This window comes from Lissotriton helveticus, chromosome 7 (genome assembly GCF_964261635.1).
Source record: "Lissotriton helveticus chromosome 7, aLisHel1.1, whole genome shotgun sequence".
Taxonomy (NCBI): domain Eukaryota; kingdom Metazoa; phylum Chordata; class Amphibia; order Caudata; family Salamandridae; genus Lissotriton; species Lissotriton helveticus.
In genome coordinates this window covers 1,820,100,072-1,820,125,184 of record NC_136068.1, presented here as the reverse complement: position 1 = coordinate 1,820,125,184, position 25,113 = coordinate 1,820,100,072, and the positions used below count along the sequence as shown (strand labels likewise).

General features: G+C 46.5%; 1 protein-coding gene across 1 annotated transcript in view; it reads left to right on the top strand.

Moving 5' to 3' along the window:
* Nucleotides 1-25,113, top strand: part of LOC144770804 (persulfide dioxygenase ETHE1, mitochondrial-like) — an 81,140-nt gene that overhangs the window by 41,152 nt on the left and 14,875 nt on the right. The window contains exon 2 of the mRNA XM_078655569.1: nucleotides 19,527-19,671. Coding sequence (XP_078511695.1) covers nucleotides 19,527-19,671 — 145 coding nt within the window. The remainder of the gene's footprint in view (nucleotides 1-19,526; nucleotides 19,672-25,113) is intronic.

The following is a 25,113-nucleotide window of genomic DNA, read 5'->3' as shown; positions in this document are numbered from 1 at the left end:
AGTGGAGCTTCAGAGTGCAGAGTGGAGCTTCAGAGTGGAGCTTCAGAGTGGAGCTTCAGAGTGGAGCTTCAGAGTGGAGCTTCAGAGTGCAGAGTGGAGCTTCAGAGTGCAGAGTGGAGCTTCAGAGTGCAGAGTGGAGCTTCAGAGTGGAGCTTCAGAGTGGAGCTTCAGAGTGGAGCTTCAGAGTGGAGCTTCAGAGTGGAGCTTCAGAGTGGAGCTTCAGAGTGCAGAGTGGAGCTTCAGAGTGCAGAGTGGAGCTTCAGAGTGGAGCTTCAGAGTGGAGCTTCAGAGTGGAGCTTCAGAGTGGAGCTTCAGAGTGGAGCTTCAGAGTGGAGCTTCAGAGGAGCTTCAGAGTGCAGAGTGGAGCTTCAGAGTGGAGCTTCAGAGTGCAGAGTGGAGCTTCAGAGTGGAGCTTCAGAGTGGAGCTTCAGAGTGGAGCTTCAGAGTGGAGCTTCAGAGTGGAGCTTCAGAGTGGAGCTTCGGAGTGGAGCTTCAGAGTGGAGCTTCAGAGTGCAGAGTGGAGCTTCAGAGTGGAGCTTCAGAGTGCAGAGTGGAGCTTCAGAGTGGAGCTTCAGAGTGCAGAGTGGAGCTTCAGAGTGGAGCTTCAGAGTGGAGCTTCAGAGTGGAGCTTCAGAGTGGAGCTTCAGAGTGGAGCTTCAGAGTGGAGCTTCGGAGTGGAGCTTCGGAGTGCAGAGTGCAGATTCAGAGTGGAGCTTCAGAGTGGAGCTTCAGAGTGGAGCTTCAGAGTGGAGCTTCAGAGTGGAGCTTCAGAGTGGAGCTTCGGAGTGCAGAGTGCAGATTCGGAGTGGAGCTTCAGAGTGGAGCTTCAGAGTGGAGCTTCAGAGTGGAGCTTCAGAGTGGAGAGTGGAGATTCAGAGTGGAGATTCAGAGTGGAGAGTGGAGCTTCAGAGTGGAGCTTCAGAGTGGAGCTTCAGAGTGGAGCTTCAGAGTGGAGCTTCAGAGTGGAGCTTCAGAGTGGAGCTTCAGAGTGGAGCTTCAGAGTGGAGCTTCAGAGTGCAGATTCAGAGTGCAGATTCAGAGTGCAGATTCGGAGTGGAGCTTCGGAGTGGAGCTGAGCTTCAGAGTGGAGCTTCAGAGTGCAGAGTGGAGCTTCAGAGTGGAGCTTCAGAGTGCAGAGTGGAGCTTCAGAGTGCAGAGTGGAGCTTCAGAGTGGAGCTTCAGAGTGGAGCTTCAGAGTGGAGCTTCAGAGTGGAGCTTCAGAGTGGAGCTTCAGAGTGGAGCTTCAGAGCGGAGCTTCAGAGTGCAGAGTGGAGCTTCAGAGTGGAGCTTCAGAGTGGAGCTTCAGAGTGGAGCTTCAGAGTGGAGCTTCAGAGTGGAGCTTCAGAGTGGAGCTTCAGAGTGCAGATTCAGAGTGCAGATTCAGAGTGGAGCTTCAGAGTGGAGCTTCGGAGTGGAGCTTCGGAGTGGAGCTTCAGAGTGGAGTGGAGCTTCAGAGTGGAGCTTCAGAGTGCAGAGTGGAGCTTCAGAGTGGAGCTTCAGAGTGCAGAGTGGAGCTTCAGAGTGGAGCTTCAGAGTGCAGAGTGGAGCTTCAGAGTGGAGCTTCAGAGTGGAGCTTCAGAGTGGAGCTTCAGAGTGGAGCTTCGGAGTGCAGAGTGCAGATTCAGAGTGCAGATTCGGAGTGGAGCTTCAGAGTGGATTGGAGCTTCAGAGTGGAGCTTCAGAGTGGAGCTTCAGAGTGGAGTGGAGCTTCAGAGTGGAGCTTCAGAGTGGAGCTTCAGAGTGGAGAGTGGAGATTCAGAGTGGAGATTCAGAGTGGAGAGTGGAGCTTCAGAGTGGAGATTCAGAGTGGAGAGTGGAGCTTCAGAGTGGAGATTCAGAGTGGAGAGTGGAGCTTCAGAGTTGAGATTCAGAGTGCAGAGTGGAGCTTCAGAGTGCAGAGTGGAGCTTCAGAGTGCAGAGTGGAGATTCAGAGTGGAGCTTCAGAGTGCAGAGTGGAGATTCAGAGTGGAGCTGCAGAGTGGAGATTCAGAGTGGAGCTTCAGAGTGCAGAGTGGAGATTCAGAGTGCAGAGTGGAGATTCAGAGTGCAAATTCAGAGTGCAGAGTGCAGATTCAGAGTGGAGCTTCAGAGTTCAGATTCAGAGTGGAGCTTCAGAGTGCAGAGTGGAGCTTCAGAGTGCAGATTCAGAGTGGAGCTTCAGAGTTCAGATTCAGAGTGGAGCTTCAGAGTGCAGAGTGGAGCTTCAGAGTGCAGCTTCAGAGTGGAGCTTCAGAGTGGAGCTTCAGAGTGGAGCTTCAGAGTGGAGCTTCAGAGTGGAGCTTCAGAGTGCAGAGTGGAGCTTCAGAATGCAGAGTGGAGCCTCAGAGTGTCAAGAGCAATGCCAATAGCTCTAACTTTAACAAAGGCAAAACCATTGCATTGTAAATGCTTGTTATTTTACCGAATCACATGCTCATGCTGCTGCCTGGTTTGTCTACATGCACACAGGCAGAATCACTCGGTACAAAATGGCTCCTGTTCACTCGTCAGTACGGTCTTGCGCCGCCCCACCTTCCCCCTGCCAAATACATTCATTCCAAATACTGCTTATTTTCATATCAGACTGACTTCTCACATCTGGGATAGCAGGGGCACCTTCCACAGTGATTAGTGCTTCACAAAAAATAATTCTCGGCTAGCGCTCAGAAGCCTTGAAGCTTTGATTGAATGACACTGCAGTTTGATGCCCCGCTCGTTTTTTGATGCTATGCGTTCCAGACACTGATTTTATTAAGACTCACTTGGAGCTCTAAACTGTCACTTGATCTTTCTTTGGGTCATTTCGTTTGCCCGGAAGGACTAACATATCTGTGAAACCCTCTTCTTTTATAGTTTGAGCATCGTCTTCGTTTAGCAGGATAACATTATACATTTGAAAATACAAATATCCGGGAAGAGCAGAGAGCAAATCTCCGCGATGTTGGGCATTCTCCTATCATAAAGGAAGCGTGTTGGTGGGACCTGTGGCATCTAACGCATCATTTAACCCTATATGCGTGGGCACCTACCACAATAATGTATAGGATGAGTTTGTTCCGTTCCCGTTTTTAATTTGATGTAAAACTCAAATCACTGCACACTCTCTACTACACACTCTCTACTACACACTCTCTACTACAGTCACTACTCTCTACTACACACTCCCTACTACAGTCACTACTCTCTACTACACATTCTGCTACACACTCTCTACTACAGTCACTACTCTCTGCTACGCACTCTACTCTCTACTACACTCTACTACACACTCTCTACTACACACTCTACTACACACTCTCTACTACAGTCACTACTCTCTGCTACGCACTCTACTCTCTACTACACACTCTACTACACACTCTCTACTACACACTCTACTACACACTCTCTACTACAGTCGCTACTCTCTACTACACACTGTACTACACACTCTACTACAGTCACTACTCTCTACTACACACTACTACCCACTCTCTACTACGGTCACTACTCTCTACTACACACTCACTAAACACTCACTACTACAGCCACTACTCTCTTCGACACACTCTATACTAGACACTCTCTACTACACACTATCTACTACAGTCACAACTCTCTACTACACACTGTACTACACACTCTACTACAGTCACTACTCTCTACTACACACTACTACACACTCTCTACTACAGTCACTACTCTCTACTACACACTCTACTACACACTCACTACACACTCACTACTACAGCCACTACTCTCTTCGACACACTCTATACTAGACACTCTCTACTACACACTATCTACTACAGTCACTACTTACTACACTCTCTACTACACACTCTACTACACACTCTACTACACACTCTACTACACACTCTACTACACACTCTACTACACACTCTACTACACACTCTACTACACACTCTACATTACACACTCTACATTACACACTCTACATTACACACTCTACATTACACACTCTACATTACACACTCTCTACTACACACTCTCTACTACACACTCTACACTACACACTCTACTACACTCTACTACACACTCTGCTACACACACGCTCTACTACACACTCTACTACACACCCTCTACTACTCTCTACTACTCTACTACACATTCTCTAATACTCTACTACACACTCACTACTTTCTACTACACTCTACTACAGACTCTCCACTCTCTACTCCACACTCTCTACTCCACACTCTCTACTTCAATCTCTCTACCTCAATCTCTCTAATTCAATCTCTCTACCTCAATCTCTCTACTTCAATCTCTCTACTTCAATCTCTCTACTTCAATCTCTCTACTTCACATTCTGTATTACACACTCTCTACTACACACTCACTACTCTCTACTACACACTCTCTACTACACACTCTACTACACTCCCTACTACACATTCTCCTACACACTCTACTACACACTCTACTACACACTGACCACTCTACTACACACTCACCACTCTACTACACACTCACTAGTCTCTACTGCTCACTCTCTACTACACACTCTCTACTACACACTCTCTACTACACACTCTCTACTACACACTCTCTACTACACACTCTCTACTACACACTCTCTACTACACACTCACTAGTCTCTACTACACACTCACTACTCTCTACTACACACTCACTACTCTCTACTACACACTCTACTACTCACTTACTACTCTCTACTCACTCTCTACTACTCACTACTACTCTCTCTACTACTCACTATTACTCTCTACTACTCTCTCTACTACTCACTCTCTACTACTCACTCTCTACTGCTCATGACAATGCCATTAATTTATCTGTTTCCAAAACCAACACATAAATAAAACATTTGTCATTTACAATGCCAAAAGCGCTAACTTTTGCAAAGGCGAGACCGTTGCATTGTAAATGCTTGTTCTTCTTGGCTGCCGTCAGCGTGACAGCACCTCGTGGAGACTCACACAAACCCCTCTGCAAATCTTGACGCTGCTCTCAGTCTGTAGACGAGCAGCATGAGAGCAGTGGCAAGATTGGCTGGAGCGAGCTGCCTCGACGTTCCAGCAGGCACAGGAGGCCTGTTCCAGCACTCCACCCAGCCGTCTGTGACAGCTAAGTGGAGTACACTGCGCATGTCGGTCTGGGCATCGCAAGATAGTCAGCCAAAGTGACTTGTGCAGTGTAAACTGGTGGAGTTAGTACCACTTTACTGCTGCCAGTCAGCAGCATTGCCCCACCCTGAAACACTGCTCAGGCTGGGAGCAGTGAGAAATAAAACAGTAGTTCATTTTATTACTATTTATGTTTCACTTTTGCTGCACTGGCAGCGGAGTGGGGTGTCGGGGGGCGTGACTCTCTTCTGCCCTAATGGGGGGCCGCTGCTGATTATAGGTATTTAAATGCACTCTAACTCAACGCTCTTGAGTGACCACAGTGGGGACGGAAATGATGTAAACACTGAAAATGGCATCCAGAGTCCCCATTCAGGTAGTAAAAACATCCATATTTGGGGTGCGGAGGTCCCCTTGCTGTTTTGGCTCCCGGTGGCACTGCTCCTGCTGCACCATGGATAGATACTTCCCTGGGCGCCCAGAAAGCCAAGTCTTAAGGAGTTTCCGTAAACTGGACAAAGAGATATCAGTCATCAGGAGGCTGATGAACACCCGAAGATACAGGTGCTGGCCCTGGGTGCACTAAGTAGAGTTATATGAGCGGGGCAGTAGACATATCCTGCTTTTAGCCATAGAGACTCAGTCGGGGAACGGAGTATCTACCCCTGCATTGGAGCTTGCGGTCCACTAGGCCTGCTTCTCATTGGGTGATACACCTTGCCTGTGCCCTTCCCCGGTGCCATATTTGTTGGCCACTGTTACCACTTTTGAGGGACCGAAGACATTAGAAAAGTTGGGGACGTGACAAGTAGCCACTCGCACTGGAAGGGGGCACGCTGTACTGCCTGAAACGTCCTCTCCCCAAAAATGAAAATAACCGCCATGTATTAGTTATTCTGGGTCAACGATTGTAAGGCGTGCAAAGCATTTGTCTGGATTGTGTTGGCCTTCTCTTAAAAGTGTGCACTGGGTGCCAATTAGAAGCCTTTGAAGTGAAGTCATTCAACGTGTATGTATGTGCATGTTGTGTACTTTGCATAGCATTTCCGTGTGGTGTGCCCTATGTAATTTAGTTTATACATAATTTGTCTGTGTTGTGTTTAGTTTGTGTGCTTAAGCGTGTGGAATATGTGTGTGTGTGTGCGCACTCTGCGTTTTCTGTCTTGTGTGTATTACGCGCAATGTGTATGTGTGTATATATTTGACGTAGTTTGTGTGTGTTATATGAGTTTGGTGTGTGAATGTGTATGTGTTTACGCTTGTTCATGCACCGGCTCCACTGGAGGGGACCAAAAGCAAACCCATGAGAGAGGCCTGCCAAATGCTATATACAATACATTTGTGACCCATCTCAAACCCTCCTCTCTAAATACACCTTAGTATTAAATCAACTTTAATGAATCCATCCAACCCCATGCATTTCTGTTTCGTCATAAGATGGTATATTGGGCTGTGGAGAAGTCATAATTGCAACGAGGCGCCGCAAGGAGGGCGGTAATTAATTTCCAGCCGTGCTCTTCATTTCAGCAGTTTTCTGCAGTCTTGGTGCAGGCCTCTGCAACCTCACACAGCTGCAGCTCCGCCTTTTCAGAATGTGGTATTTATTAGGCCTGGGTGGTGAATTCCGTTCAGCTCGTGGAATTTGGGTAAGTTCGCGTTCCGCGGAGAATGCAGAATTGCCAAAAATTCCACAATACGGGGCTTTGCAGACATTTTTTACTTGTTCGCGCTTTCAAACTGCGTGTTCGCAATATATTTACCCCCGAGCACGCCTTGCCATTGTGAGATTTCCAGCCACACCTTGTGCATTATCCTCTAAAAGAACTCTGATCCTTCATTATATTAAATTTCTTTCTGTCCCTGTTCCTCACTAGAGGTTTTTCTTCCTCTGTATCTTTCTCTTCGTTCAAAACTTTAAATGATCTGGTCGATTTTTCAGTTCCTTGAGCGAGATCAGTTTCAATAGCAAAGGTGGAATGTTTATTTCTCAAAAGTTGTTGCTATTCTTTTTTTTGTGCATAATTTGGTCACAAATAAAATGATCAATTATTAATCAATTTCGCAGTTACCAGGTATTTTGCATTGAGCTCAGCTTGATTGTCAATGGGTTTGCAAACAAATTCATGTCTACTGTACAAGTTTAATTGCTTCATAACCCCTATGGGGTCGATGAGGATGGCGGACGGACAGGATTCTGTCCGCCATCCATGTGGAAACCGGGACCGTCCGCCATACATGCTGTGGTCCCGTGCTACAAATCAGGATGCACCGCATCCATGGCGGACTACTCTGTAGTTTAACATTGTGGCCCCGAAGTTAAAATCGCTCATAGTGCATGTCACTGTACCACATGGCAGGCACCACACGGTGCCTGCCCCTTGGTTCAGTGACATGTTAAGGGGTACCATGGGTACCCCCAAGTGCACCCCACCTCCCCCAACACAATGGGTGCCGATGCCACCATGTAAGGCCGCTTTTTAGGTCTCGCTGAACCAACGCGCATGCGTTGTTCTGCAAGAGTATAGTAGGCAAAACAGCTCTTGAAACCAGCGAGGATTGTCCCCAATGCATGTGAGTTACTCAAGCGTGACGCTCCCCAGCGCGCGCTTGAGCTCACTTCTTAATCACACCCCATATGGTGTTCCCTCCCACCCGCTCGCACATCAAAGGCTGCTGCTCCCCTGCTAGACTAGTTTTTTGTGCCCTTCTGCCCTCTGTTAGACTCGTTTTCCCCTTGTTTTACTGCCCTTCTGCCCTCTGTTAGACTCGTTTTTTGTGCCTTTCTGCCCTCTGCATCACCACATCATCACTCAGCGCTACCCCAGCATCACTCAGCACCATCACATTATCACTCAGCACCACCACATTATCACTCAGCACCACCCCAGCATTACTCAGCACCACCCCAGCATTACTCAGCACCACCCAGCATCACTCAGCACCACCACAGCACCACTCAGCACCACTCAGCACCACCCCAGCATCACTCAGCACCACCACAGCACCACTCAGCACCACCACATTATCACTCAGCACCACCACATTATCACTCAGCACCACCACAGCACCACTCAGCACCAACACAGCATCACTCAGCACCACCACAGCATCACTCAGCACCACCACAGCATCACTCAGCACCACCACAGCATCACTCAGCACCACCACAGCACCACTCAGCAACACCACATTATCACACAGCACCACTCAGCACCACCACAGCACCACTCAGCACCACCACAGCATCACTCAGCACCACTCAGCACCACCACAGCACCACTCAGCACCACCACAGCATCACTCAGCACCAAAACAGCATCACCACAGCACCACTCAGCACCACCACAGCATCACTCAGCACCACCCCAGCATCACTCAGCACCACCACATTATCACTCAGCACCACCACAGCACCACTCAGCACCACCACAGCACCACTCAGCACCACCATAGCATTACTCAGCACCACCACAGCACCACCACAGCACCACTCAGCACCACCACATCATCACTCAGCACCACCACATTATCACTCAGCACCACCACAGCACCACTCAGCGCCACCACAGCATCACTCAGCGCCACCACAGCATCACTCAGCGCCACCACAGCATCACTCAGCACCACCACAGCACCACCACAGCACCACTCAGCACCACCACAGCACCACTCAGCACCACCACAGCATCACTCAGCACCACCCCAGCAACACTAAGCGCCACCCCAGCACCACTCAGCATCACCACATCATCACTCAGTGCTACCGCAGCATCACTCAGCACCACCACATTATCAATCCGCACCACCACATTATCACTCAGCACCACCACAGCACCACTCAGCACCACCACAGCACCACTCAGCACCACCACAGCATCACTCAGCACCACCACAGCATCACTCAGCACCACCACAGCATCACTCAGCACCACCACAGCATCACTCAGCACCACCACAGCACCACTCAGCACCACCACAGCACCACTCAGCACCAACACATTATCACTCCGCACCACCACATTATCACTCAGCACCACCACAGCACCACTCATCACCACCACAGCACCACTCAGCACCACCACAGCATTACTCAGCACAACCACAGCATCACTCAGCACCACCACAGCATCACTCAGCACCACTCAGCAGCACCACTCAGCACCACTCAGCAGCACCACTCAGCACCACTCAGCAGCGCCACTCAGCACCACCACAGCATCACTCAGCACACCACAACACCACTCAGCATCACCACAGCATCACTCAGCACCACCACAGCATCACTCAGCGCCACCACAACATCACTCCGCTCCATCACAGCATCAATCTGTGCAACCATTCAACAACAACTGGTTCAATTATGTTCCCTCAATGTTTCAAGCTTTATTACAAATGTCCAAAAAGATGTTAATATTTCACTTCTGTTCTTGGATTTTCATCGCAATAAAATACACTGAACATAATCTTCACAAAAGTTATTTACAAAAGTTTAAGCTATTGCCATTATAAATTACAATCACTTTTATTTAAGTATTAATTATTTAAAAAAATTAAAATCCGTTGTTATTTTTAATATCAATACATCTAAGTCACGTAAATACAAAACATATTGCATTACAAATGCTATAGGTGTCACATTTGCGAAAGTTATAACTATCGGCATTGTAAATGACAAAGCTATTAATTGAGCTATTTTCAAAACCTACACATAAATAAAAAAATTGTCATTTACAAGACCAATAGCTCAAACTTTCATAATGCGAGACCTATTGCATTGCCAATGCTTGTTACATTTATCCTAATTTGGTGGACGGTGCCTGCTAGGCACCGCCACCATTTTAGGCACCCTGCACGACCCGCCAGGCAATCGGAACAGTTGCTGGCGGCGGACAGTCTTTGCGTCCACTTGGGACGCAGTCAGGTTCCCACCTCCATCGTGATCTGGTGGGAAAAATCAGTTTGATGGCGGATGGACGTTCACCGCCGGCCAGCCACCACCGCCGGCCCTGCGGTGGCGGTCCTTTCGCCATCCTAATCGCCCCCATGGTTCTTCAGTGAACTAGAGCTTAAGTCTATCCAGTACCTCAACACGTTGATCTTATGCTGCAGGTTGCACAACTTGAGGTGGCTTGAAGGAAGGGAGATGATCAAATCTTTCCTGGGCTGCTGTCTCGAGCAAATCCAATAAAATTCTGTTTTTTCCTGGCTGGCATAAGTGTAAAAGAATTCAAGGGAAAATATATGATGAACTCTATGGCCCTAGGTAGGAGCACACACGCTAGATGCTTAGTGAAAATATTGTATTGCTTAATTATTCATATTTGTAGTCAACCATTCATTCTTTTTATTAAACGATTAATAATCTAATCACTTTTCCATTTAGATCACAACCATGTTCCACAACCATCTCCTCCTGTGTTTTGGTACTGGGTTTCCTGGGTTTTTGTTCTAACTAGTAGACTGGTTAGCCAATGTGGCCTACCTTCCATATGCCCATACAAGCTGGTGTGCGCCTCAGTCACCTGAGTGGTCGGGCTCGAGTAACATGTACCATTGATTTTCACTCGCGTAGTACCCTTTCATAGTGCTTAAAATTCAACTTCAACAATATACAGCTTCCAGTAACATGGTAAACCATATATATTATACAAAAAAATAATACGTCTTTTTTTCTATTAATTTTGTAAGTATTCATGTAGTCTTTTACTCTTTTTCATTGTAGTCCGATTCAATGTTTGATAGCGATGATCTCAGTTTCTGATCCTAAAGTTTATTCAGCGAAGTGTCTGAAAGAATACACCCATCAACACTCAACATCTTATAGCAGGGTGTCCAAAAATGGATGGTGGTTTACAAAAAACAATTGTCATCATCTCATTCAGACCTTTTGGATAAAGCGTCCCCAAAATTTTTATCCGCCCCATCTCTTTTTGCTGTACTTTTTCTGTGTTTGCTATTCTTTTGGATTGAACTACAATTTTATAGACTTGATATTTCCATTGGTTGATTTTATGTCTCATTCTTATGAAGCGTCTCACTACTTATGACTTTTCATTTTTTTATTTCTAATCTCTGATTCGTGTTCACAAATCTGTGTTTTGATCATCCTGGTTGTTTGCCCACATAGACCTTTGCATATATTGGCATTTTATCCAGTAGATTACATTCTTTGTTCAGTATGTTTCACAATGGTTGACTTTAGATTTACTAACAGTTATCAAGTGTTTGCATTTCTCCTCCTTTGATAACATTGCAACATCCTGCACAATGTAGACATGAGAACTTTCCTTTAGATTTGATATAGAATATGTGAAGGTTTTTGTAATATTAGCTCTGACATTCGACTATTGGATATTTTTCTTTCTGATAAACACGAACATTGGTTTAAATTACCGTTGCTCGTCTAAGGTGTTATTATTTTCCAGAATGTTCCAGGTGTTTTCCTTTTTGGGTTATCTTCTAGTTTTGTCTTGAATATGCTAACATCATTTAAACTCGGTTTTTGTGCACTATTTTGTGGTCTTTTCTGTAATGTCATTGTTCTTTAGTGTTCTTTAGTTTTTGTTTTTGCCTCTTCAACCATTGTTTGCAAGTAGTTTATTTTGTAAAATTTGTCGCACATTTAATTTTCCCTTACCTGGTATCATTCTTTGTATGTGCTAATTTATTTAATTCTTAAGTAGTGGCTGAAGGGTAAATTTGCCATTAAAGATTCAGGGTGGAAATATCTGGCATCAAGTGTGCTATTTTGTGTCATTTCTCTTTACATACAAACCTATAATTAATTTAACTTGTCAAACATGAATTTTTCAATCTAGGAAAGCCCCATCTGGTTGTCCAGTATTTAACACAAGCCTAATCAAAATGTGGCATATATTTAAATACCCTTCGAATTCTCTTGGTTCCCCATATGGCCCTTTCCATACACCCAAATCATCCTCAGCATGACATCTCTATTATATGCCCTTTCCATTGTTAGTTGGACAATATCATTTTTGTTAAACGCGATGCATAAGAATGTTCACGTATGTTGGGGCCATATGGCTGCCTATCGCCATGCCCATCACTTCTGTAGGCAAAAGGTAACTGTAATTCTGAAATGTAAATGATTTAGGATGATATAGGGTATATGTATAAGTGCAGGTACTTTTTCCTCAAGTTCATGATGTTCAAGAATCGATATTTTTGCATACATTATTTTTATCGCAAGTGTTTGTATGTGAATGTGGCAGCAGTCCTGAGGGAAAACACACTGGCAAAGTCAATGGGTATCACCAGATTTTTGCTCCCTTTATCAGCAGCAGTGTCCCTCATTAGATTCACTGTACATGTTGAGATCCTTCTCGAACCTGTCACACGGAACTCCTGTACTATTCACAATCTCTACCCATATGAGTTTTTTCTGCTCTTTACCGCTTTTTCCTCCTGAGACCCCTCTTAAGGACACACCTGAAACCTTTCACATGTGCATACGGTGAGAGGTGGGACAGTAACAACTTGGAGCCGCTGCCCTTCCCTCAAGAAGGAAAATAGAAATACCATGAAAGCATCCCAGTAAATGACACGCTTATAGTGACATCAAGCATACTTGTGTTGCTTCGCCAGAGTAACACGGAATGTGGTCTCACTGTCTTGTAGTGGTACAAGGCTAAGCCGACTGGATCACTTAATCAAACGTGAAGATGTACATATGTACACACACAAATCCACGTTACACAGCGAAATGTGTTTGTTCAGAAATACTCCGCGCCTTGAGACCCTCACGGGTGAGGAGCGCGCTTAAAAAACCCTGATTGAACAGTAAGGGGGTCATTAGGATGATGGGCGCCCGCCATCCTGTCGGAATACGGGACCGCCCGCCATAAGGGCGGGGGTCCCGTGGGGGGTATTAGGATGTGCCCGCCACAGTGGCGGGCACATCCTGCATTTTTAGCATTGTGGCGGGCGGTGCTCTCTGCACCGCCCGCCACAATGCTAAAAATGCATTTCAGTATTTGCATTTACAAAGCGGCAGGCACCGCGATGTGCCTGCCGCTTTGTTAATGCAAATGAAGTGGGTACCACAGGTACCCCCCGTGTGCACTCCCCACCTATACTTCACTCTGGGGGCCCGCAGGGGGCCCCCAGAGTGAAGACCGCATGCCTTTCCGTGGTGCCATCGCCGCGCAGGAAAGGCACCTAAATACAACCCAAAAACAAATGTGTGGAGGGTCAGAAGGGGATATATTTTAATGACCTGTCAACTTATGCCCCATTATTGGATACAAAACACGAAAAGGAGACCAGGTCAGTTGATGGTGTGCTGTCCTAAAGGAGGGCATGAATCACAAGGACACCAGTGTGAATAGAAATGTAGGGTCACATTGGGCTACATAGGTCCCATCAGACCACCCTCTTGGCGGCATATCATCATTTGGGAAGGGCAGTTTATTCCATAACCCACCCATGTGGTGGTGCGGGAAAGGGAATCAGTGTATTCTGCCACAGTATTGCCCAGAAAAAATGTGAGAAAGAAATATGCAGTGCAAAAAAATGTGATAATTAAAAATGACTACCTAGACTGAGGAAAAAACTTGTCAACATAAGCGCAGGTGTCATGATTAAAAACACGCCTAGTAGCGAAAAAAGTAGAGCTACATTGTGGCGCTGCGTAGAATGGTCAAATAAACTACAGGGTGTACTGGTATAGAGAAGTACAAATTGTATCAAAAATTACTGTACAAAGAAAAAAGTATCACCCAAGACTTGGAACCTCTATGTCCTCTGGAGACAGGAAAGACATGTTCTACCTGTCAAGGAGACAAAAAGATACCATCTGTGTATTACCCCACAGGAATCCACATAACCCCACACACACCAAAAAGACAAGACCACACCTGCATGAACATTTTGCGTCCTGCATTGAAAAATAAGCATATTAGCTTTATCACGAAGAGGCATTTCCTCCTGGTGATACTTACCCAGCTTTGTGTGGGTGAAAAACCTCACCTTGCCCGGCAACCGCTCGGGAAATTGAGGCCCCGCTCTAATGTGTAAAAGAAAGGGGAAGCACAATTAGCGTACAGTCCAAAATGTGTCCTGCCCACTAGCTATACACAAACCCAAAAGACGTGTGGTAGACTCATAGCTACCCAAACATTGCCCGGCCCTGTCACTGAGCCCAACCCGATTGTTTGTGATGAATAAGGAACCAACCTCAAAACTAGAATGGTCATAGTTCCAATGGTGACTGTGTGTTGCACTTTAACTCACATTATGAATAGCACTATAGAGTAGCTACAAAAGAATGTTACAAAACACACAAAGAGAGAGACCCAGACCACGAGTGTAAGACCTGGGTGCACAGATTGGCGCAAAGATAAGCACCTTGATAAAGACACAGATACCAATGTATTATGCGTGAATTACAAATGCTATTCATCAAAATGGTCAAACCTGTTCACTCCCAGCATGGCTTACACACATACTAGGCGTAGCAACCTCTATCAACTGTTCAATCCACCCTCCCTGGACTCACCTGTCCGTCGGTGCCTCTGCTCAGAGACGAGCGGAAGGGAAGGTACCTACGGGAATACCCGTTTGGTTTTAAATATTCAGGCTTCCTGATTGGTGAGCCAATTACGGCCGATATTGGGACCAATAGATGAGCATGGCTGAAATCAAAGGAAGAGCTAACCCGCGTTTGTCAGAAGGTGAGCCAGATCTAACCCGCCCGGCACTGATCTTTGCGCGCATGCGCAGGTGCGCTCAGCGTCAATTGAAGGAGCACTATACTATTGCGCATGCGTGGGGCTGTTTCAAAACAGCCACAATATCACTAAAGAAAAAGTATCCAGATCGAGCGGGGGTAAACACTAACCAGCATATGTGCTGTGGTGGGAGGGCTCAATGGGCACTTTATAAATACAACCATCATAATATGGCTGGCGGTGTCTGATAGACACCGCCACCATATTATACCTTTTCCGCCCCGGTCGCCTTGCCGTCCGCCGAGGTCCCCCCCCCCCGCCATACTAATATGGCGGGGGGGGGAAATGAGTGTGGATGTCTAGCGGATTGCCCCCGCCAGGCTGGCGGTGGCTACCGCCAGCCTGGCGGGGGCAATCCGCCCGACATCATAATGGGCCCCTAAGTGTCCTACTGTGTCATGTAACCTGATGCTGTACACTTCACTGACTAATTGTCACCTGGGTCTCGTTTGGAAAACGTAGATAAATTTTAGCCAATCAAATAAATACTGTCCACAGCATTTCATTTGGTTTTTAGAATTCTATTTGATTAGAAAATGAACTGGGCACACATAAGGTGTGTTTCCTCAGTAAAATATCTTTACAGATATGTAATCCACTTGTACACAAAGTGAACATTTTGACATGAAGTTTACCTTTCACATCTCCTTGCTATCATTACTGGAACACATCAACAGGGTTGTACATGTACTCTTACAACTTGCTTCTGTCGGGAGATCGCAAAATATTTAGTTTGAAAAACATGTTTCTAAATGTACTGATTTACCCACTGGGGTGTCTTAAATATGGCTATCGATTCAGTGCCGCTGACCACTTCTACAACCACGGTGAAAAATGATGGTTGTGAAGTGTAGTTATTGCGTTCTTTCATAAAAAGTCTGCTTTAATTCACATTATTTAATGTTTACTGAACCCTTTTGGTCCACTTCTGAAAACTGTTTAGAAGTAGCTGTATTCAGCATTGACAGTCCTTTGATATTACAACAATCTTTTGAAAACATTTATGTATTTGGCCTAAGTTTGTCTATATCTGGAATTGGGGTCCCTTCTACTTTCAGTTTGTTCATAAATCTCTAAAAGGCCCACCAAAAGGATGTGTGATAATCTGCATTGAGGGTAACCCTCTGCTCTATGTCCTTTTCAATTGAGCTCTCGCTCTTCTGTTGGGACTAATGACTGCAGCCCGCTACATCTCTTTCTGTCCCTGCACTGTGGTGGTACCTATTGTTAGTGACTCTCAACAGAAGCACTGCTTTCTGGTGGCTGTGATTACAGTGCCTATCTCTCACTTCATAGCACTATACTAAAAGTAGGAGAGTGATTTGTTTGGATTTTGGTCAACAATCTGTGATCTGGAACCTCTTTCATGATTTTACCGGAGAAACACCTCAAGTTGGATGTTTTTACCTGTAAACAAATGCCTTAATACCACATCCCCAGACAAAGCTTCAAAAGAACTGGTGTACAGCACCTTCCTAGGATTCTGCTTGTTCCAGATATCTCTCAACACTTGTCTCACACACAGCTTTCATTCCAGTATGTCCTGAGAGACCAGAGACACTCTGCAGCTTCTGATTGGTCCAGTACTGTTTGCTTAAGTTAGAGCACAAACAGACTGTAGTTGTGTCCCTTAGTACTTCTCTCCTTTATGTTAATAACACATTTCTCCTGTAAATTCATCGCGCTGTCCCTCTTAGGAGACTCATCTTCTTCTTGACTCTCACATGAGCTTCTACTTTCATAAATAAGTATTAGGCATCTCACGACTGGCCAGGAGATCAAGAGTAAGGCTGGAGCTGGGTCTAACTCACCCAGACATTACCTGTCTTGGGGACACTCTAAAATACTATATTAGCACCCGGCGAGCCCGGCAACAGCCTTGAAAGCGCAAATTAAAACAATTTTCGAAGAAAGTGGATCCCCATGGCAGGCGCAGTTGACAGTGGCAAAAAACTGTTAGAAATTGAGGTGCAAAACTAGGACAATTCAAACATTCTAGTAGCTGCATGGAAAAGAGCAGTGAACAGACAGGTCAAGAAAATATCACACGCAAGAGACCTGGAAAGCTTACATCACCTACTAAATCTCTCTTCACTGGACGCCTTCTACATAGTGGGAAAACCACAGCCTTATTTCAAGCAAGCACTATCTGTCCAAGCCCGAAAAAATATCACTTACATGAGACTTCTTGCATTGCCCATTGCAGATGTTAATCAAAGTTGGGCCCGACTGGACAATTTAGCTGCATGTGGACTCTGTAATTACCATCAGGAATCCTGGTTCCACCTGCTGTGCTGTTGCCCCAAGTTAGCTAGTGAGAGGCAACATTTGGTCATTCCAATCTGCAGAGCTCAGGGCCTTATACGATGCAGAGAAGTCTCTGACTTGTGTTTTTCTTCTAACAAAGCTCAAACAGTTGCACAGCTGGGGAAATTCATAGAATTAATTTGAGCCGCACTGTCGCTGAAAATAGAGTCACAAAAAGAAAACAGTCGGCTAGGAAGTTCATGAGCCTCGGACATACCTCCCGTTTAAGTCTAATGCACTTTGCACTCGCACTGTATAACCAGAATGTGATACTCCTTTTAAAGGGTTTATGCCATGTCAGGTTGTAGAAACAAGCATGGAATTTTAACTTTTTTTAATTTCTTTTATATTGCTAGTACATTGTAATGATTTTAAGTAATTGAACAATAAAAGGCTTTGTCACTTTTCACTACTTTCATAAATACACTTCACTTCAATTTGTGTTTCTTCTTCTGGCATACTTTAGTGTACTGACCCATAGTGCCACAACTACGGCATTTTTGCTTGAGTGAAGTACAGACTTTACTATAAGCAAGATGTTCCTTGCTACTGCAGGGATAACAACTTCAGCAAGAATGCAAAAGGATCCTCTTTTTCGGCTCCTCTCACATTTGTTTTAGATCCATCAATTGCAGCGATATAGTTCTCAAAATATTCCTTGCATTCTACCCACTTTAAAGAAGGTTCGGATCCTGACACCCAAAATGCATGTGGGGGCTGAAATTCTGTTGTGCCATTATACTGTTGCCCAAAAAGCTGTGTACCTTTGCATAGAAATATACTGTAATCAAAAACCAAAGCCAAAGGTGAAAAGAAAAATTCCTTGCCTTCAAAAGTCAAATGAAAAGGAGATGCAGCACAACTGTGTAAAAATACTTGTGCCCCCAACGGGGCCTCAATACATTAGTAGGCAAAGTTTCACACCTGTTTACTGTGCAAATAGAACCCATACGGGGTGGTGACCGAGAATTGTGAATGTGCACTAGGGGAATTCACACTGACACCTTTGTGTGGGAGCAGCAACTAAGGACAATCAGATAGGGCCACTCACTCGGATTCCTAAATACTGCTCAGCATAGTGTGTGCTTTCCTAATAACCTCTGCATATCATTGTAGCCAGCCAGAGGCTTCTCTGTGCTGCTTAGTATAGACCCCGTATGGGTGCTCCTTCGTCTTTGTCCTGATCTTGTATAGGTGCAGTGTGCTCACTGGTCTCTGTCCGGATCCTCTTGTATAGGTGCTGTGTGCTACCTCTTCTCTGCCCTGATTCTCTTATATAGGTGGTCAGTGCGCCCTCTTCTCTGTCCTGATCGTTTTCTGTGGGTGCTCTGTGCTCCCTCTTCTCTGTCCTGATCCTCTATTATAGGTAGTGTGTGCTCACTGGTCTCTGTTCTGATCTTCTCTGTGCTCTCTCTTCTCTATACTGATCCTCTTGTATAGGTGTTCTGTGCTCGCTCTTGTCTGTGCTGATCCTCTTCTATAGGTGTTCTGTGCTCGCTCTTCTCTGTCCTGATCCTCTTGTATAGTTGCTGCGTGCTCACTCATCTCTGTCTAGATCCTCTTGTATAGGTGCTCTCTGCTCCCTCTTCTCTGTCCTGATCCTCATGTATAAACACCCTATGCTCCCTCTTCTCTGTCCCGATCCTCTTGTATAGGTGCTCTGTGCTCCCTCTTCTCTGTCCTGATCCTCATGTATAAACACCCTATGCTCCCTCTTCTCTGTCCCGATCCTCTTGTATAGGTGCTCTGTGCTCCCTCTTCTCTGTCCTGATCCTCATGTACAAACACCCTATGCTCCCTCTTCTCTGTCCCGATCCTCTTGTATAGGTGTTCTGTGCTCCCTCTTCTCTGTCCTGATCCTCTTGTATAAACACCCTATGCTCCCTCTTCTCTATCCTGATCCTCTTGTATAGGTGCTCTGTGCTCCCTCTTCTCTGTCCTGATCCTCATGTATAAACACCCTATGCTCCCTCTTCTCTGTCCCGATCCTCTTGTATAGGTGCTCTGTGCTCCCTCTTCTCTGTCCTGATCCTCTTGTATAAACACCCTATGCTCCCTCTTCTCTATCCTGATCCTCTTGTATAGGTGTTCTGTGCTCCCTCTTCTCTGTTCTGAGCCTCTTGCATAGATGCTGTGTGCTCCATCTTCTCTGTCCTGATCCTCTGCGGCGGTGTTCTGTGTTCCCTGTCTGTTCTTTGAGCTGAGTCTCTTCTATAGGTGCTGTGTGCTCCCTTTTCTTTGCCCTGATCCTCTTCTATAGGTGCTGTGTGCTCCCTCTTCTCTATCCTGAGATGCCTTTGTGCGCCTGTATCCCATTGCCTTTTCTTGAGCCTTGACCACCCATAGGTTCTCTGTCCTACCACTACTCTACGCTGACCCCCCTCTCTCTTTGAACCCACAGCTCTTCGAGCCGGTGAGTGCCACCTACACCTACCTGCTGGCTGACCAGGCGACGAAGGAGGCCGTCCTGATTGACCCGGTGCTGGAGAAAGCCCCGCGAGACGCCAAGTTGGTCAAGGACCTCGGACTCAACCTTCTGTACGCTGGTGAGTACTGGCCCCTCACTTTGGGCCAACATGTTTACCTCTATAGGCGCTCTGTGCCCCACATCTACTACCCGCAGTCCTCCGGGTGAGTATCAACTACGGTTCCTGCATAGACTCCTACTGGTGGATACCAAGGGCCCGATGTAGGTATTCCCAGATTACCGATTCTTAAATACCGAATCATACCGATTCGGTATTTAAGAACAGGCAAATGGGATGTTGGTAATTTTTCTTAAATAATTACAGAATCGGTAAGTTTCGGTAATTACCGAATCGGTATTTACGGATTCGGTAATTGCCATTCATTCCCATGGGCCTGGTGGCCCATAGGAATGAATGTCAATTACCGAATCGGTAAATACCGATTCGGTAAATGGGGGAAACATTGAAGGGTGGCAGGGTGTCACTTTGACACCCTGTTGCACCCCTCAAATGTGTATGGGTGCACATGTTGCAGACATACATGCCCTAAGGGCATGTATGTCTGCAACATGGCACTGTTAGAAAAGCAAAAAAAATGCTTTTTCTAAGGTTTTCATTATTTACCACCAACTTCTAGTTGGTGGTAAATAACGAATCCTAAGATGGTAAAATCACTCATTTGAGATTCGGTAATTTACCGATTTGGTATTTTTAAGAATCGGTAATTTACCAAATTCTTATATACCGATTTGGTGAATTACCGAATCTGAAATGAAGCCACCTGCATATGTGTCAGGGGGTCCCCTGCTCGGCACAGGCTGAGCTAACTTCCTCTTCGTCTCCCCCGCAGACCGACAACTACGGGCCCTTTAAGGATAGCCTGGGGTTTCATGTGAAGGACATCGCCCCCAGACCACCTGACTTTGTGGGCCTATCGGGTGCGACTTCGCGTCTTATGGGGGAGGACCCGGAAGACGCCGACGCTGGTGTGTTTTCGAAGGACTCGTCGTGGGAAGGAGAAGGGAAACGCCAGGAGTCCAACGCCAGCCGGAACGAGGACGATTGCAACGAACCGACAGGACCCGAAGCTGAAGACTACACGGAAGAACCCCTTCTGAGAGGAGCCATCGGGTGCAGAGCAACCGGCCAGGAGAAGCCGACGGCGGTGGCAGCAGCGAAGCCAGGAGGCCAAAGTTTCTGTGTTCCGCCCAGCCACGCGAAGGAGGACGCGTGGCTTCTCCAGGTGCGTGGGCGTTTACGTTCATGGTTTCAGTTCAAGAGGGGAGGGACAGGGTAGGCAATAGTGGTACCGTCTGGGCACCGTGTTCTTCTTTTTGCACAAGACACGAGTTTCTGTTTAGAATATCATTGATGGTGGTGGTTACCTGTTCCCTCACTCCCTGTCCTGGCCACTAGAGTAGAAACATGACAGTCCACTAAAAGCCTCGTATTTCCTTTTCTTTTGCATGCGCTGGAGCCCGGCCGTCCATGACAAGGGGACGAGAACCTGAAGACCCAAAGGATCCTGGACCCTTATTGACATTGTGTGTTACCCAGACATTGTGTTATACCCAGTACTTACTTTTGAGCTAAATAAATAGTTGAACTGTCACCCTCCAGTATTGGCTCCCTCCTTCTTGTGACCTCAAAGGTGGCAAGTGGCGAGCCAGCCAGAAGCATCCATCTGTTAGTACAAGATGGAGGCCATTGTAACTCAAATGAGGGAAGGTCAGTCCAAACTGGAGTGGGCAATCGGGCAGACGAGTGAACACGCGGAGAACGACAGGGCCTCCTTCACTGCTGCTATACAACAGCAGGCTGAACACTTAACGAAACTATCAGAAGGCCAAACACAACTGTTGGCTGTCCTGAGACAAGGCCGAGCCGCAGCCCCTTCTGGAGCCGTAGTACCCCTACAGAAGTATGTCGCTGGAGACGACCCTATTTCCTTTTTTTTAAACTTTGAAAGGGCGGCTAGAGCCAGTGCTTGGCCCGGTGAGCGATGGCCCTTTTATCTGGCGCCTCTCCTTTCTGGGGAAGCCCAGGCCGCCTACCAGTTGGCCAATAAAGACGGGACCGCCACCTACGGACATGTTAAGCAAATAGTCTTAGATAGATTGGGGGTTGATGACGAAACTCACAGAATACGCTTCAGACAAGAAAGAGGAACCCCAACTGACGCTCCTAAGACTTTGTTTTACAAATTAAAAGATGCAGCAGATAGGTGGTTAAAGCCTCAAGAGGGGAATATGGACAACGTCATGAATAAAATTTACTTGGAACAACCCCGGAAGAACCCCTTCTGAGAGGAGCCATCGGGTGCAGAGCAACCGGCCAGGAGAAGCCGACGGCGGCGGCAGCAGCGAAGCCAGGAGGCCAACGTTTCTGTGTTCCGCCCAGCCACGCGAAGGAGGACGCGTGGCTTCTCCAGGTGCATGGGCGTTTACGTTCATGGTTTCAGTTCAAGAGGGGAGGGACAGGGTAGGCAATAGTGGTACCGTCTGGGCACCGTGTTCTTCTTTTTGCACAAGACACGAGTTTCTGTTTAGAATATCATTGATGGTGGTGGTTACCTGTTCCCTCACTCCCTGTCCTGGCCACTAGAGTAGAAACATGACAGTCCACTAAAAGCCTCGTATTTCCTTTTCTTTTGCATGCGCTGGAGCCCGGCCGTCCATGACAAGGGGACGAGAACCTGAAGACCCAAAGGATCCTGGACCCTTATTGACATTGTGTGTTACCCAGACATTGTGTTATACCCAGTACTTACTTTTGAGCTAAATAAATAGTTGAACTGTCACCCTCCAGTATTGGCTCCCTCCTTCTTGTGACCTCAAAGGTGGCAAGTGGCGAGCCAGCCAGAAGCATCCATCTGTTAGTACAAGATGGAGGCCATTGTAACTCAAATGAGGGAAGGTCAGTCCAAACTGGAGTGGGCAATCGGGCAGACGAGTGAACACGCGGAGAACGACAGGGCCTCCTTCACTGCTGCTATACAACAGCAGGCTGAACACTTAACGAAACTATCAGAAGGCCAAACACAACTGTTGGCTGTCCTGAGACAAGGCCGAGCCGCAGCCCCTTCTGGAGCCGTAGTACCCCTACAGAAGTATGTCGCTGGAGACGACCCTATTTCCTTTTTTTTAAACTTTGAAAGGGCGGCTAGAGCCAGTGCTTGGCCCGGTGAGCGATGGCCCTTTTATCTGGCGCCTCTCCTTTCTGGGGAAGCCCAGGCCGCCTACCAGTTGGCCAATAAAGACGGGACCGCCACCTACGGACATGTTAAGCAAATAGTCTTAGATAGATTGGGGGTTGATGACGAAACTCACAGAATACGCTTCAGACAAGAAAGAGGAACCCCAACTGACGCTCCTAAGACTTTGTTTTACAAATTAAAAGATGCAGCAGATAGGTGGTTAAAGCCTCAAGAGGGGAATATGGACAACGTCATGAATAAAATTTACTTGGAACAACCCCGGAAGAACCCCTTCTGAGAGGAGCCATCGGGTGCAGAGCAACCGGCCAGGAGAAGCCGACGGCGGCGGCAGCAGCGAAGCCAGGAGGCCAACGTTTCTGTGTTCCGCCCAGCCACGCGAAGGAGGACGCGTGGCTTCTCCAGGTGCATGGGCGTTTACGTTCATGGTTTCAGTTCAAGAGGGGAGGGACAGGGTAGGCAATAGTGGTACCGTCTGGGCACCGTGTTCTTCTTTTTGCACAAGACACGAGTTTCTGTTTAGAATATCATTGATGGTGGTGGTTACCTGTTCCCTCACTCCCTGTCCTGGCCACTAGAGTAGAAACATGACAGTCCACTAAAAGCCTCGTATTTCCTTTTCTTTTGCATGCGCTGGAGCCCGGCCGTCCATGACAAGGGGACGAGAACCTGAAGACCCAAAGGATCCTGGACCCTTATTGACATTGTGTGTTACCCAGACATTGTGTTATACCCAGTACTTACTTTTGAGCTAAATAAATAGTTGAACTGTCACCCTCCAGTATTGGCTCCCTCCTTCTTGTGACCTCAAAGGTGACAATATGAAAAGCCTAATTCCGGTCGGTAACGGCCGAAATTCGGTAATTTCGGCCATTACCGACCGGAATTACGCTTCCTACATCTGGCCCCAACAGTGCTGCTTTCATGTTGGCCATCACAGTAGAGTGCTTCCCTGTCTCAGTCCCAAGGCATGTCGCAGGTGAGTACTTGGTACAACTCCATCCAGCAGGATGTTGGTAGTGAGTTATCTGTTATATTGCTCTTTGTGTAATGCACATGAGTCTTTGAGGTGTGTAGGAGGTAAAATTTTTATGTCAACGTGTCATTTTCTTCTTCTGTCTGTGCTGTGTTGTTCTAGTGTCTGTGTCTATTGTGTTTGCTTATTCTGTGTCCGTGTCTACCAAGATTTTGTTGTGTTCTCATTTATGTGTTCCCTGGAGGCTCTTTTTCTGGTTCCCAGAGAGCCTGATTAGATTTTGGCTAATGGGTTACGCCAATCCCAACAGGGATGGGTATCCTCGACGCAAAATATAATTCCCATATATCCTAAGCGATTTAAATTTCGGTTGACTTGATATTTGTCACTGTTGTGATGGAGTAACCTGTCCGCTGAGATCTAAATCAGGAAGGCCCAAAGTGCCAGAAGCGAAAGAGCCAGTTTAGAATGTTTCAACAGTCCATGAAGAGAAGGCAGGATGCTGTGATGGGAGGGAATGTATGCAAGCTACAGCCTAAATATGAGGAAACATTGAAATGGAAAAGGGCATTGTTTAAGGCCAACTAGGATGAGATGCTGGATGGAAACTCCTCAAAGGATATAAGAAAATTCTGGAGACTGGTACATTCTGGCATGGGAAAAAACAACCGAGCATAGATTGTATGGTCCCAGAAGGAGCCTGAAGGAAATACATGGAGTAAGCATGTGTAAAGAGTTACCCAGAGTTGAGGACAGGGGAATATGTAGCAGACAGAGTTACTGAACCGTCTAATGGCAAAAATATAAAAAGAACACCATGACAACCCTATTCCTATCGAGAGCTGCAGGGCCAGATAATCTGCCCGCTCTAATGATAGCATTTAATGTGATTGGTGCAGTGAGAGTCTGGTAATACTATTTACAGCAATAGCTATGACAGGCTCAGTACCAGAAAGCTGCAATGGGGTAATCCTTAAACCTATGCATAAAAAGAACCCCATTCTCGAGCCAAAGAATTATAGATTGATAAGTCTCATAGACTGATGTAGGGGAGAAAGATTTTTTGTAAACCAATCTTAAAAAGATTTAAAGACTGGGCAGATGAAGAGAGATTGATACCTATGGAACATGTTGGCTTTAAATCTGGTCATTTGACTGGAGACCACTGTTACGGTTTATGGGCTATTGCGAGGAGGGCAGTGGATCTGTAAGCAAATCTCTACTGCTGCTTTGTGGAATTTTGGGTGGCCTTCGACTTTGTGAATTGTGAGATTCTATGGGCTAATGTAGATAAGATTGGGATGCCCGGAGGAGGATACGGGGGTAGGGT